Below are 14876 nucleotides of genomic sequence, written 5' to 3'. Positions count from 1 at the left end.
CATGTAATAATATATTAAAAAGAAAAAGTGTTATGCTGATCTTCCTCTTTATGAATGAGTTAATCATGATTGTTGAGTATGTTGATGTCAAATATTGAATGTACCAATTAAAAAAATGATGTTGCAGTTTGGTTCAGTGGCTGTCTGTTGAGGTGTGTTGCTGATGACACACATTGTATGGATGATGACAATGACGTTGAGGATGATGATGATGGCTATGAGGAACGATAGTTTGAACGTTTAGTATCAGGATGCTGATGAGATAGTGATGCTGATGATGATGTTGATGATGATGATGATGATGAGGATGATGATTGTGAGGATGATGATTGTGATGATGATGGTGATGGTGATGGTGATGATGTTGATGATTCTGAGAATGAGGAAGATGATAATGGTGGTGATGATGATGATGATGAATGTGAGGATGATGATGATGGTGATGATGAAGATGACGACAACATTCAGGATGATGTTGATGATGAGTGAATTAAGTGTCAAAATGTGTGTTAGAGAGTGTGAAAATGAAAATACCTGTTCTGTACCTATAATTTGAAAAACTGTTGGAAAAATAAATTGATAAAAAAAAATATCAACAGTGTCCAATACAGATGTTAGAAGAACAGCGTAAAGAGATGGGTGCCTATTAAATATAAGTCACCAACATTAACGTCGATTGTTTTTTGGAAGGAGGGGTAGGGGGTGTTTATTTCATTCGCCCAATAAACATTTGTTGTACAAAAAGAAAACATTATTTGCCTAAATTTGGGAGTGTGTTATCTCAGTAAATATTCATTGATGACTCACTGATTGAAATGATATCTGTAATTGATTTTCATATCAATGTTGCTTTCGTGCACATAAAAAGACACCAGCCTTCAAGGTCAGCCAGCAGAGGTGATGCTATGTTTAAGTCCATGTTCAACGATAGGCCACTTTATACAACACGAATCAGTAAAAACACACGAGGAAATCATTGACAAAGGTAGAACACTAAAGTGTGTGTGTTTTTTATGGAATATATTTGATTGCATTTTTGAAAAGATGTAAATGTCCTTTTATGGCTCAAGTGGATGTAAAGACGAAGTGGATGTAAATGCGAAAATACGACAAATTGGAATGTTTCACTATGGAATATGATTATGGGGAAAATAAACTAAGAATGAATCTAGGTATTGAAACCTAAAAACGTTTTTAATTTTTCGGCGATGTTAGGTAGTATTTTATTGTAGATGAACGTTACCCACGATAAGCCATTTACTACAGTGTATAATATACTACAGTGTATAATGTACTACAGTGTATAATGTACTACAGTGTAATGTACTACAGTGTATAATGTACTACAGTGTATAATGTACTACAGTGTATAATGTACTACAGTGTATAAAGGGTTATTCAAGGACATTTCGTATTAAATCAATGTATTGATCACGATCAAAGCCTCCTCTTTGTAGCTAGGTATGTCGTATTCCACACTTTGTGAACATCGCTATGTACAATGTATCATTGTAATTACTAAGTACACTTTTAATAATTGTAACATTCGTGTCTTTTACTATGACATTCCTTGGTTGGAATGTTGGGTGAAATTATCGTCTCTAAGGGGACTTATACGTTGAGACCCTATTATATGGCCGAGACAATATATGCTTGATTTATTTCTTAGATTCTTTCTCCAACATGTCCCAAATATTTCAAGGTATGCTGTTTATGTTTTAAAAAAAACATAAGTGAATTCTGTCATTCGCTCATTACCTTAGAAAAATAATGCAATAATCGTGGAGTGTAGTTTATCTTAGTATGGTTGAAGTAATTTGGCAAATTATTATCAACATGGCCTTCACAAAGCAATTTTCAAAATATACAGATATTGACTAACTCTTATATTGATAATTGCAGTAGTTTGAGAGTTCTTCGATCACAATCCATCAACTTATAATTCAGTACAAGGAAAGTAATGTTTTTTTTTGTTTTTTTGTTTTTTTCCTTTTTACATGCAAAAGATTATTAATATGACTTTCACATTTTATAAACCAACACTACGATTCCTACTTGCCTATACCAAAGCTGGGTACATTACACAAACATTTTGGGTACTGTGACAAAAGGAGAGATGAATATTTTCCGGGTAGCTTTGTCACACGTTCGACCTTTTTTTCAATAAACGAATTGTCAGAACAATCTGCAGTTCCTTTTGGCCTTTCTCTGCTAATGATAACCCGACACAAATTCCTGCTTCTGACCCGACACTAACGTCAGTTCCTGATTATAACCCGACACTAACATCAGTTCCTGTTTATAACCCGATACTAACACCATTGTCTGTTTATATTCAAATACTAACACACCTACTTGTTTACGACCCGACACTAACACTACTGTCCGTTAAAAAGGTAAAACGCAAACAACGCTGCCTGTATATGATCCAATATTAACACCACTATCTGATAAAGATTCAACACTAACATTGCTGCCTGTTTTTGACCCGACTATAACACCCCTACCTGTTTTTGACCTGACTATAACACTACTACCTGTTTATGACCCGACACTAACACTACTACATGTTTATGACCCGACACTAACACTACTTCCTCTTTATAATCAGACACTAACACTACTACCTGTTTATGACCCGACACTAACTCTACTACTTGTTTATAATCAGACTCTAACCTATTTGCCTGTTTATATCATTACAGATAGCCAAGCAAGCCACATCTTACTTCTCCATGCCAATCATCATCCAGTTGCCAGTATAGGTGAAATGCTGCCTACCAAGTGACCTATAAATCAAGATGGTTCCTGTTCCTGTACTAGTCTTAGCCATAGTGGAGCAGTCAAAGTCTATCCGTGCGATCATAACTCAGTTATATGTGTGAGTGCTGACCTGGAAATAACTCAAATGACTTCTGGAATCTAGTTATTATGGAATTTACAAAACATATGGACATATAGAATCGCAATATAACATGATAAATCATACGACATAATGGAGTACGGTGGAGCCTAATTTCAGTGTACGGTGGATCATTACTGTGAAGTACAGTGGGACACTAGTATGGAGTACAGCGAGGTCGAATTTTGAAGTAGATATTACAAAAAGAATGTGGAGGACGGTAAAACATAATTAAAGAGCACAGTGGATCATTACTGTGATACTTGTGGAGTACGGTGGGAAATACTTGTGGAGTATATTGTAACACACTCCTGTAATATAGTTATCTTTCCCTTCACTATGTCGATGTCCGAAGTTTCTATTGAGGATATCGAACGGCTGTACACTTTCCAGAAGTGGGCGGTACCAGTGGTGGTAGCGTTCGGCCTGCCCCTCAACATGCTCAGCTTCTACTTGTTCTGGCGAACCAAACTACGCAAGGCGTCGTCCTCGCGGTACATGGCGGCCATAGCGATGGCGGATAGCGGCTACCTGTTTAGTAAGATGCTCACGCATCTGCCGGTATTCGACGTTCCTGTTTACCACATTCACGGATCCTGTCAGATAATCATGTATATAAACCACGTGTCTACGTTTCTGGCTATCTGGTTCCTCGCAGCTCTTGTCATAGAGAAGAGTATAGGCCTGTACTGGCCGCGCAAAAAGTCGAATTTTTGTACTGTGTTTCGCGCCAAATGTGTGATAGCCGCACTGACCGTGATGTCGATTGTCTGTTATCACTACATCACGTGGACAATCGGACCCAGTGCAGACAAGTTGTACTGTTCGCCTTGGCCTGATAATAATCTTTTGCAACCGTTTGAAAAACTCGCCCGAATGGACGCTTTCCTCGTGGCCGTTATACCACACGCGACAATTTTTGTTTTGTCGTGCCTTATATCGATAAAAGCGTGTATATATTACAGCCGGTCCAAGTCACCGGAACAAGAACAATTTGTCCGGCGTCAGCGGACATGTCTACCCCAGGAAAAGGAGTTCCGGACGACACCGTCCCTCCTGTGCGTGGCATTCACCACCGTGTTGCTTGACGTGCCCAATTGCATCATTCGGGTCTTTTTCATTATGCACCCCATCTACAACCCCGTCGCCTCATTCCTGCAGTTCGTCACATACTCCATCAAGACGGAGCTGTACTTTATCTCTTCCTCTCAGTACCGTTTGGAGGTATGGCGTCTCATTGCTAGAATAGCCCGCTTTTGTAAGATAATAGAACCCCAAAACGACACTCAAACCGTTAGCCAGCAAACGGACAATGGTGGCGAAATTATTGTGGAAGGGAAAGTTTAGACCAAAGGTTCCTTGCGACGTTATATGTCAAATGATGTACGTAACATATTGACATTTATAGACCGAAGGTGACAAACCACGTGTTAAACCTTTGATTTGTTTCCACGTGGTGTGGTTAATATTATAGCGTCACGTGTTAAATCCAGATATATAACATGTCACCGGTTGCAGGGTTGCGACGGTTTTTTCCGGAAACAATGTGTTACGTGATAATAATGATATGGCAATGTTATATACTCACAGACATATCAGGAGTTATAATTACATAGTGACGTCATACCTTTTACTGTGTTAGTTATGTATCATTTAATGAGGTATTATAAACAAAAAATGACGTGTCATCAAGTTTTACGATATAAGTGACGAAACAGAAATATATGCAGGGAGAGACAAGTCATACGTTACTGAGTCTCGAGCAAAGTGTCATAACTTGAGCTTGACGTATCATTGGGTAAAATGCAGGTGGTGACGAATCTTTTAGGACGAAGTGTAATGAAAAATAAAACCAGGATGCGACACGTGTTGGGGTGTTATGAGAAAATGACATGTGCACCAATTGTTATCTGGATGTGAAACGTGTCACCGTGTGTCAAATGTAAGTGTAGAGAGTATATACAATATCTTAGTTTATGGGCTCGGTAAACAACGGCATGTAATTGAAAGCGATGAGTTCCATTGCCTTGAATGCAAAACAAGTATTAGCTCACTGTATTGACCTTGATGAATTAAAGTACTAATGCATCATAATATTGTATCGATATTTTTTTTGACTTGATTTCTTTTACAACAATTATAAAACAAGTATTACTTGTAAAGTTAACAACTCTTTTTGCCCACACGGAAGCCCAAATGTGGTTTTGTGTGGGAGAACACCGGAGTACTCAGAGACAACCAATGTGGTCGGGTGGGTGACCCCACACCTGTTCATGTGAAATCGGGAAATCTAACCATGGCCGTCTCGGTGAATGGTGAGTGCACAATCCATTTTGCAACCCGACCGACCATTGCAGCGGTTGCAGTATTAGTGCATTATATTCTTCCTAAAGGATAAAAGTATCATTGCATAATGGTATCATGGTGCGATATCATATAGATCTGAATTCATTCCAGTGTGGCACGTGACAATTTCAATCAGAACGAATCTATTAGGTCATCATAATTGATCAATGAATATGACCTCGAACATGTGATTTGTGAGAACAACGTCTGGCATTGATGTTTTGAGAGTAGAGTATCGTACAGAGAGCGATATCGTCCACTCGCTACTGACGATTGATGGCAGGTGTAGCGATTACTAGTAGATCATGTCATAATTAAGCCAAATAGATCATAAATACCATACAAAAACAGTCCAATACTTATATTTACGTTTTCTCTGCCTCTTATGTTCTTTTTTAAACTATAATTTATATTTAAAATTAAAAATGCCCGCCTTATCGACAGTCCACACAAATTCGTTCAATAATTTGAACAGCGTATTGTCGCGTGCTGATTGGCAAACAAAGTAGTACTTTGGAATTTTAACACTTCAATTCTATTCCACAATTCAGTATCCATACAATTGCGTATGATATGTCTATAGGGTGATTTAAGTTTATCAATAAAAATCTGAGCTGAAAGTTAGATTTCAAATTGTTCCGATTTTTTCCCCGGAACAAATTTCGCGCATAGATAAATACAGTGAACACCGTGAATCCGACCTTGACCTCCACGAGGGAGTTATTTTTGGAAGTTGATTCGAAAGTTTCTCTTTGCTCATTTTGTGAAGAATCCAGACGTGAATTTATTTTTTGATTGTATGTGAATCTGACTACAGTCGGTTGATTCTATAACAGCCTCGTTATTTGACATGTCGTGATCAGAAAATGAGGAAACCGTGGCTGCGAGACGCGTGAAACTGATATCGTTTGAAGTGAGAGATCTTGCGACGGAGTACAGGGGTTCGTTGCAAACGTCTGAAATGTTTATGTGTGATGTGACTCATATCAGTAGGTCTGTAACATATGTGTCAGTAGGTCTATAGAATATGTGTGTTTCAGACATTTGTAACGAACCCCTGTTGATCAGTGCAGTGTAACAGACGATATTTCTGATAAATTGCATGAGTGTTAAAATTGTTTCCATTGCCAGAATTGGTGATTTCAACCGATGTACATTTTGTACGATATTGCAGATCTTGGTCTTGTTTTTGTTGTAATAAAAGTATTTTTTATTTACTTTTTTCTTTTGCACATAAATGTATAATGACATTGTCAAGTCTCACAATGCCCAGCGATATTTCAGCAGCCGTCATGTTAATTTACATTGGATATTGTAGTTCCGGTCAGTGTTGTATTAATACGCTAAGCAATGTGTCTCGTGATGCATGATAATTAAAGTCCCATCAACGACACAGCTTTCAAAGGCAATGCCATGCAAATGTAAATATTGATGTAAACAGAGTGATACCACGTCATTCACAGACGTCACGCCGTCAGAATAAATTGTACAGAACAAGATTATACAGATCTGTTATAACTGGTGTAGATTGTGTTGTTGTATTAATTACTTCTGTTGATGTTGATGCTGTTGGACGTGTTACATCAAAAACAAAAGAAATTAAACTATAACTCCATGTAGTCGGTGATTCCCTTCTCTGCCGTTCAAAAATCTATTTTTCTCGCCGATAAGATGATTAATTTTATCTGTTTTATATCATGTCAACTGATTTTATTCACACATATGCAATATTAAAACGGATTAAAAAAACAGGCAAGTCTGTGCAAATACTTTCAATGAGTGGCAAGAAAATATGATTATATATAAAGCAAGGGAGATAACTCCCATTGATTTCTAAACATTTTCTTCAGGTTTGTAAGTATGGATTATGAAAAGTTCTTTCAGCTTATTGTACATACGCTTACAGCGTAGCCGAAATCTTGAGCTTGATTTTGTGGACAACTCGTACACATTTTACACCTTTGTGTGCATGAAGGTGACAGTGTACATATCGTACTAGTCATCGAAACGTCACATAGAACATTTTATTGGTTGTGAAAAAAAGAACTTTTCATAACTCCTATTTATGTATATCGCCCATACAGCACACATATTGTTGACGAAATCCAAAGCAAAAATCAGGAACCATTAACAAAATCTGGCGAAAGTTGTTTCTAGTGCCCCTTGAAACTATCAATTTGGAATTCGTACACTTATTGATCATGTGACACAGTTTGACCTTAAGCCTTTCCGTATTTCATAGTTCCAACGCTCCGATCACTTTCTTTTTTATATGACATTTTTCGAAAGTAAATACATTATTTTATGTATTTCATAAACTTCGGTAATAGCAGAAACAGTAATTCTGTCGAACTATCATACCCTCGTTCTTTGACAATGTGCCACCCAAACAATGGAATCAAAACCAAGTATGCGATGCTATGAAAGTTTTCATCTGTCCAAACTATGGACTCCTGCAATCAGTTTGAATGTGAATTTCAAGAAACTGACATTATTTTTGAAGATTATGTCTGAAAAGCTGCGAAATGAGATCATGATGTATTTGAATCTTTTCTAACATTAATAGCGTCCTAATTTTTAAATCAAGAACTAGAAGTACTCTTCTACATCAGTAACTTGGCCATGATATCAACTTACAACTTGAGCATCAAAGATGGCTACCTGTTAACCTGTACGATATTCCATCCTCCAGTTGAATAGAATCGTATACACTTTTAACATGTATATAAGGTATCAACCGAAGACATACGATCATTTATATATATAAAACATACAAAAAATACGTATTATTGAAATTCCAAGGAGTGGAGTTGAACGTTATTTTAAAATCTATCATTTATTTACACCGTGAGATGTTTTCGTATAGTACCGAGCCTGGTCTCTAGTCCGATTACTATAATGTATTTACACCGTGGGATGTTTTCGTACAGTACCGAGCCTGGTCTCTAGTCCCATTACTATCATTACAGTACCGAGCCGGGTCTCTAGTCCCATTACTTTCATTTATTTACGCCGTGAGATGTTTTCGTACAGTACCGAGCCTGCTCTCCAGTCCCATTACGATCTTTTATTTACACCGTGGGATGTTTTCGTACAGTACCGAGCCTGGTCTCTAGTCCCATTACTATCATTAAAGTACCGAACCTGCTCTCCAGTCCCATTACTATCTTTTATTTACACCGTGGGATGTTTTCGTACAGTACCGAGCCTGCTCTCCAGTCCCATTACTATCTTTTATTTACACCGTGGGATGTTTTCATACAGTACCGAGCCTGCTCTCCAGTTCCATTACTATCATTTATTTACAACGTGAGATGTTTTCGTACAGTACCGAGCCTGGTCTCTTGTCCCATTACTATCATTACAGTACCGAGCCTGGTCTCTAGTCCCATTACTTTCATTTATTTACACCGTGAGATGTTTTCGTACAGTACCGAGCCTGCTCTCCAGTCCCATTTTTATCATTTATTTACACCGTGAGATGTTTTCGTACAGTACCGAGCCTGATCTCCAGTCCCATTACTATCATTTATTTACACCGTGGGATGTTTTCGTACAGTACCGAGCCTGGTCTCTAGTCCCATTACTATCATTTATTTACATCGTGAGATGTTTTCGTACAGTACCGAGCCTGGTCTCTAATCCCAAATACCAAATTTGCCATGACATATTCGAGGGGTGCAGAGAGAGAAAGTGAGCGTAACCCCTGGATATCGAGGATGGGTAGTAACGTGATTTTGCTTTGCCAGTCACTTTTGTGACATCATTCACTTGTTTCCAATTGTCATCGAAATAACAAAGTACACCATAGATTTCCTTATTTATTTAAACTGACACTGTCTTGATAGTTTTGGCGCCCGATACTCAGCTAGTGATCCTCTAGGGGTTACACTCATTTTCTCTCTCTCCACTCCTGGAATATGTCATAGCAAAATTGAAGGTTCAGTGTGCGCCGCCTTGTGGGTGAGACAAAAACACTAGTTCGATCGTTTAATGTACATCAACAGAATCATGCTGTCACGTAACGGCGATACAATTGAATGGCTTTGAAGTCGGATATCACTCCTTCGTAATCTTCAAAGGACAGACATCAGCCTAGCGATTGGTCAGGTGTGGTTTTTACCTGAGACCAATCAAACAGCTATCTTCGTTCAATTTTGCTATGACATATTCCAGGGGTGCAGAGAGCGAAAGTGAGCGTAACCCTTAGAGTATCGAGGAAGGGTCATGTTTTGGTGAAGCTTAGCTGTTCACCAAGATAGGCCTCCAAATATTCTGTGTTATGTATGTATCTCAGTTAATTTAAAGTATGAAACAAGTTATTTCAACTTATATTAACCACTTTTAATGGCCCGGATGTTAGTGCACTAGGGATCTTAACTCGTTGATGAAAGGCAACTGCGCTATCTACTTCGTCAACCTACCACCCGGTTAGCCAGTGGTTTGATGACCATCAGAGAGATAATAATGGTATGGTCGATCCCTTAGACTTAGTAACTGTTTTTGTCCATGATTGATCTCATCAAAGAAGACAACGACATTGCTACGGTACACTTGTAGAAACGAAACCGATCTAATTCACACGACTTAAATTAAGAACTCTTGTATTTTTAAACATTTGTTTCAGGTTGGTAAGTGTGGACTGTAGAAAGGTTCATGCAACACAAACCACAACCGGTTTAGAGTTTATCTGAGTATGAGGAAACAAGAGAAAGCCAGTCAAGGGTAAGGATACAATGAAATATCACGTGACAATCCTGTGTAGAAGAGGACTATCACTGTGTAATACCTTTATGAAACATAAGAATAAAAACCTACCGAACTGGATGAGAGAACTGTGACGCGTCGTGTATCAGAGAAACTAGAAGTAGAAGGCGGCTGAGATCCTACTTGGTGAACACTGAACATACTCACTAAATGAGAAGGCAGATGTCGGAGTCACAGAGCCATACATCTGCAATCATACACACAGCAAAGTCATGTTATTGACTCGGACAACTCCTAAGTATTGGGCAGAGAGAGAGAGGAAGACCTGTTGATACGCCACGGCGAGTACGTACTTAATCGAAATGCAGGACTGTTACACATCTATGACCATGACTATGACTTCAATTATAAAAAGCGCAGGTGAATCGATAAGTTGGTCTTCATTCCGTTCATTTATAGATACATTCATACTGTAGCGTAGCTGGATTAACTTCGGTTTTTATTTCTTACTCGTACATAGTTTGCACCTTTGTGTAGATATGCTTTATTTGTCATTGGTCGGAATAAGGTACTATTGATGCATCAAACATACACACCTCACCCAATTGTTTTGCTGCATAAAACTTTCTACGAATCATTATTGTAAATATAGCTGACAGTAAGTGAGGCAAAGAAAACCCATACACCTTTCTATAAATTATTTTTAGAATACTATACCTATCGGACGATTTTTATATAATTATTTTCTTTTCCTTTGGTCTAAAAATTCACCAAAACTTGGTAGATAAAAGAACTTATTTACAAAGACAAAATTCATGACAACATCTTCCATATATGATATGGTGTTGTTGAGTGGGTCTCGGTGCTGTACCCCTCTCGAACGTCCGTTGATAATGAAACACATTTGCGTAAAAAATAATTCTGGTATAAACCCTGTTCATAAGCACGGAATGAAGTCTGCACCCAGAATCTCGTTCACGTGTTTCTGACCAGGTAGAATAGTTGGCATCATGAGTATTGTGTTTATGTTAATCAGCAGGTAGCGAAGTCTGTCTCTGTTTTCCCGTCAGTACTGTTTTATTGTAGGTCTAAACTTAAACATTTTATGGACTTGAAGAAAAAATAGAGAAATGATTGCCATACATAAAACTTGGACCTAGAGAAGAACTGTTGTCACTAGATAAAAGGCTATCCACTGAAGGAACTATTATACCCTGATACCTGAATCTCTCTTCCTCCCTGTAGATGTGTTCTGTTTAGGTTATTCTCCAACATAGCAACGACAAAATGTTTTGCTGGTTGAATAATTATAAAAAAAACATAAAAGTTTCGAAATTTCTTTTTCACAAACAAGTACAAGGTTTAGAAATAGATCAAGGTCCACAAACAACAAGTCTGTTATTGCTGTAGTAAGTCTGGATTGTCTTAACGTAGGCGATAAAGGGTAAAAGGAGTACAGATTGTGGATGGTCAATCTCAATAGCGAGGAAATTACTAACTACGTATTTGTGATTTTGAATTCAAAATACTTATAACGCAATATGTCTACCCCTTATAAGTTTGATTTTAAAAGATCGTTATGGAAAAAAACAGTCATAGCTCAATTATGTAATATTTTATTAGATTTACCGTCATTTAAATGTCTGCCTTATGGACATTAGATATTGTTTGTTTGGTGGTAAGAAATGGATAAAGGTCTTTCCTTTGTTGTTTTTAACCGAACACTGCAAAAACAACAATACGACAAATACTGAAGAGATAACAAAACTCAAAATTGACAAAACTACGGCACATAATGAACGAAGGAAACCTTCACTTCGCTACCATTAAAACACCATTAGAATTTAACCTGATAATAAGGAAGGGCAACTGTTCTCTGCTTCTGCGACGATACCTGCCATGTAGATATATGTCTTATCAAAGAAATACTACATCCTCATAACGAGAGATAGGGTATTAACACCAAACACTACAAAAACAACTACCTTCAAATCACATAAATAACAGTTTATTTTAGATTGGATCATGATCACGACCATGATAGCTTGTAATTTTCATTCCGTCGCTCGAAACACTGCGGTGCAGCAGTCGAAATATATAACGCAGATCATGAATTTCTGAGAAAACACGAACAAACTTATATAATGAATCTTTTTTACCTTCCTCAATTCGCCTCTGGAATGAACTACCGCTAAATATTAGGGAAAATTCATCAGCTAAGGTACTAAAAACACATCTTGATAATAACAGTATCAGACATGCACCAAACCATTTTTATACTGGTTATCGCAAAGGTCAAATATACTCCATGCTAGACTCCGACTCAAATGTAGCTCATTAAACCAACATTTATATTCCACAAAAACCTTTCTGACTCACCTTGTTGTGTTTGTGGCTTTCTGATAGAGGATATCTTTTATTTTTTATTTACTTGTGTTAATTATCTGATATATTCTTAAAATACAATATTCATGACAATGTAGATGCTCTTTTATGAGTTGATCTCACGCTAAAAGATAGGGAAAATGCAGAAATATTCATTTCCGTGCGGAACTTTATCGTCAACAGCAGCAGATTTTAATGGCTATTGCATATATAAATTAGATTTCCTTTACACCACTGAGGTAACTATGTCTATGTGATTCCCTAGGAATTTTTATCGATCAATTTTCTTGTTATTCCTTATTAAGTAACAGCTCGTTGTCAATGTCTTTTACTACCAATCAAATAATATATAATTACTATTTTTCCATTATTTAAATTATGTTTTGTCCGTCTCATCAATGGTGCGTGTAAATGTCTATGTAAATTGCTGCAACTGTACTAGAGGAGAGGAATTAATAAGCTTTTAGCTTGTTTTCCGATCCTCGTTGTATCTGTACTGTATTGTGATGTAGTGTGCAAGTGAAGGTATTGTCCACAAGAAGCTCAATCAGTCTCACAGATTGTTCCGTAGTCATGCCTAAGTCTACTGAAGGTATTGTCCACAGGAAACTCAATTAGTCTCGCAATTTCATCCTCAGTATATTTCCTGTTGGCTTTTTCTTTTTCACAAAATATAAAATATTCTGCGAGTCTACACAATAACGATAACAAAATGTTAAATGATCGAGGAAATATCTTTACGGAAAGGTTCACACGATTTATCAAAAGATCATTTTGATCTCTTCGAAATCCGAGTCCGTATTTCTAAAAATATTCTAATGCCGTAATGGCCCAGAATGAATTATGTGCTCAAGCTAACTTTCTTGTTACTCGCATAAACCATTTAACATGGTAAAAAAATGTCAAGTGTAAACATTCAAAACGGTATTCGGCTTTAACCTTTACCAGCTGTTTTCCATATTATTGACAAAATGTGATTTTATTATCAATCGTGAGGACAAATCACAGCAACAAGAGAGTGGGCTAAAATCACAGCAACAAGAGAGTGGGCTAAAATCACAGCAACAAGAGAGTGGGCTTAAATCACAACAACAAGAAAATGGGCTAATATCACAGCAACAAGAGAATGGGCTAAAATCACAGCAACAAGAGAGTTGGCTAAAATCACAACATCAAGAGAGTGGGCTAAAATCACAGCAAGAAGAGAGTGGGCTAAAATCACAGCATCAAGAGAGTGGGCTAAAATCACAGCAACAAGAGAGTGGGCTAAAATCATAACAACAAGAAAATGGGCTAATATCACAGCAACAAGAAAATGGGCTAAAATCACAGCAACAAGAGAGTGGGCTTAAATCACAGCAACAAGAGAGTGGGCTAAACTCACAGCAACAAGAGAGTGGGCTAAAATCACAGCAAGAAGAGAGTGGGCTAAAATCACAGCAACAAGAGAGGGGGCTTAAATCACAGCAACAAGAGAGTGGGCTAAAATCACAGCAACAAGAGTGTGGGCTAAAATCACAGCAATAAGAGAGTGGGCTAAAATCACAGTAACAAGAGAGTGAACTAACAAGAGAGTGGGCTAAAATCACAGCAACAAGAGAGAGGGCTAAAATCACAGCAACAAGAGATTGAGCTAAAATCAAAGCAACAAGAGAGTGGGCTAAAACCACAGCAACAAGAGAGTGGGCTAAAATCAAAGAAACAAGAGAGTGGGCTAAAATCACAGCAACAAGAGGGTGGGCTAAAATCACAGCAACAAGAGAGTTGGCTAAAATCACAGCAACAAGAGAATGGGCTAAAATCACAGCAACAAGAGAGTGAGCTAAAATCACAGCAACAAGAGAGTGGGCTTAAATCACAGCAACAAGAGAGTGGGCTAAAATCAAAGCAACAAGAGAGTGGGCTAAAATCACAGCATCAAGAGAGTGGGCTAAAATCACAGCAACAAGAGGGTGGGCTAAAATCACAGCAACAAGAGAGTGGGCTAAAATCACAGCAACAAGAGAGTGAACTAACATCACAGCAACAAGAGAATGGGCTGAAATCACAGCAACAAGAGAGTTGGCTAAAATCACAGTAACAAGAGAATGGGTTAAAATCACAGCAATGAGAGAATGGGCTAAAATCACAGCAACAAGAGAGTGGGCTAAAATCACAGCAACAAGAGAGTGGGCTAAAATCAAAGCAACAAGAGAGTGGGCTAAAATCACAGCAACAAGAGAGTGGGGTAAAATCATAGCAACAAGAGAGTGGGCTAAAATCACAGCAACAAGAGAATGGGCTAAAATCACAGCAACAAGAGAATGGGCTAAAATCACAGCAACAAGAGAGTGGGCTAAAATCACAGCAACAAGAGAGTGGGCTTGAGCAGGAAATCTGAGTTTGAGCATGGGAATGGTGTCATGAATATTGCATACAGACCCGTAGTTGTTTTCAATTATTTCAACTTCTGAAGTAAACAGTGTCACCAGAAGACAGTAACCCTGGTTTAATGATACTAGAAGTATACAGTACCACCATACGACAGTAACCCTGG

General features: G+C 37.8%; 1 protein-coding gene across 1 annotated transcript in view; it reads left to right on the top strand.

Annotated features, from left to right (window-relative positions):
- Positions 1-4987, top strand: part of LOC110441319 — a 29591-nt gene extending 24604 nt beyond the window's left edge. Inside the window, exon 2 of the mRNA XM_021484431.1 lies at positions 2706-4987. Coding sequence (XP_021340106.1) covers positions 3242-4249 — 1008 coding nt within the window. The 5' untranslated portion in view covers positions 2706-3241 and the 3' untranslated portion in view covers positions 4250-4987. The remainder of the gene's footprint in view (positions 1-2705) is intronic.
- The last annotated feature ends 9889 nt before the right edge of the window (positions 4988-14876 follow it).

Source organism: Mizuhopecten yessoensis, unplaced genomic scaffold (genome assembly GCF_002113885.1).
Source record: "Mizuhopecten yessoensis strain PY_sf001 unplaced genomic scaffold, ASM211388v2 scaffold715861, whole genome shotgun sequence".
Lineage (NCBI taxonomy): Eukaryota > Metazoa > Mollusca > Bivalvia > Pectinida > Pectinidae > Mizuhopecten > Mizuhopecten yessoensis.
This window is presented reverse-complemented; position numbering and strand designations above follow the sequence as displayed.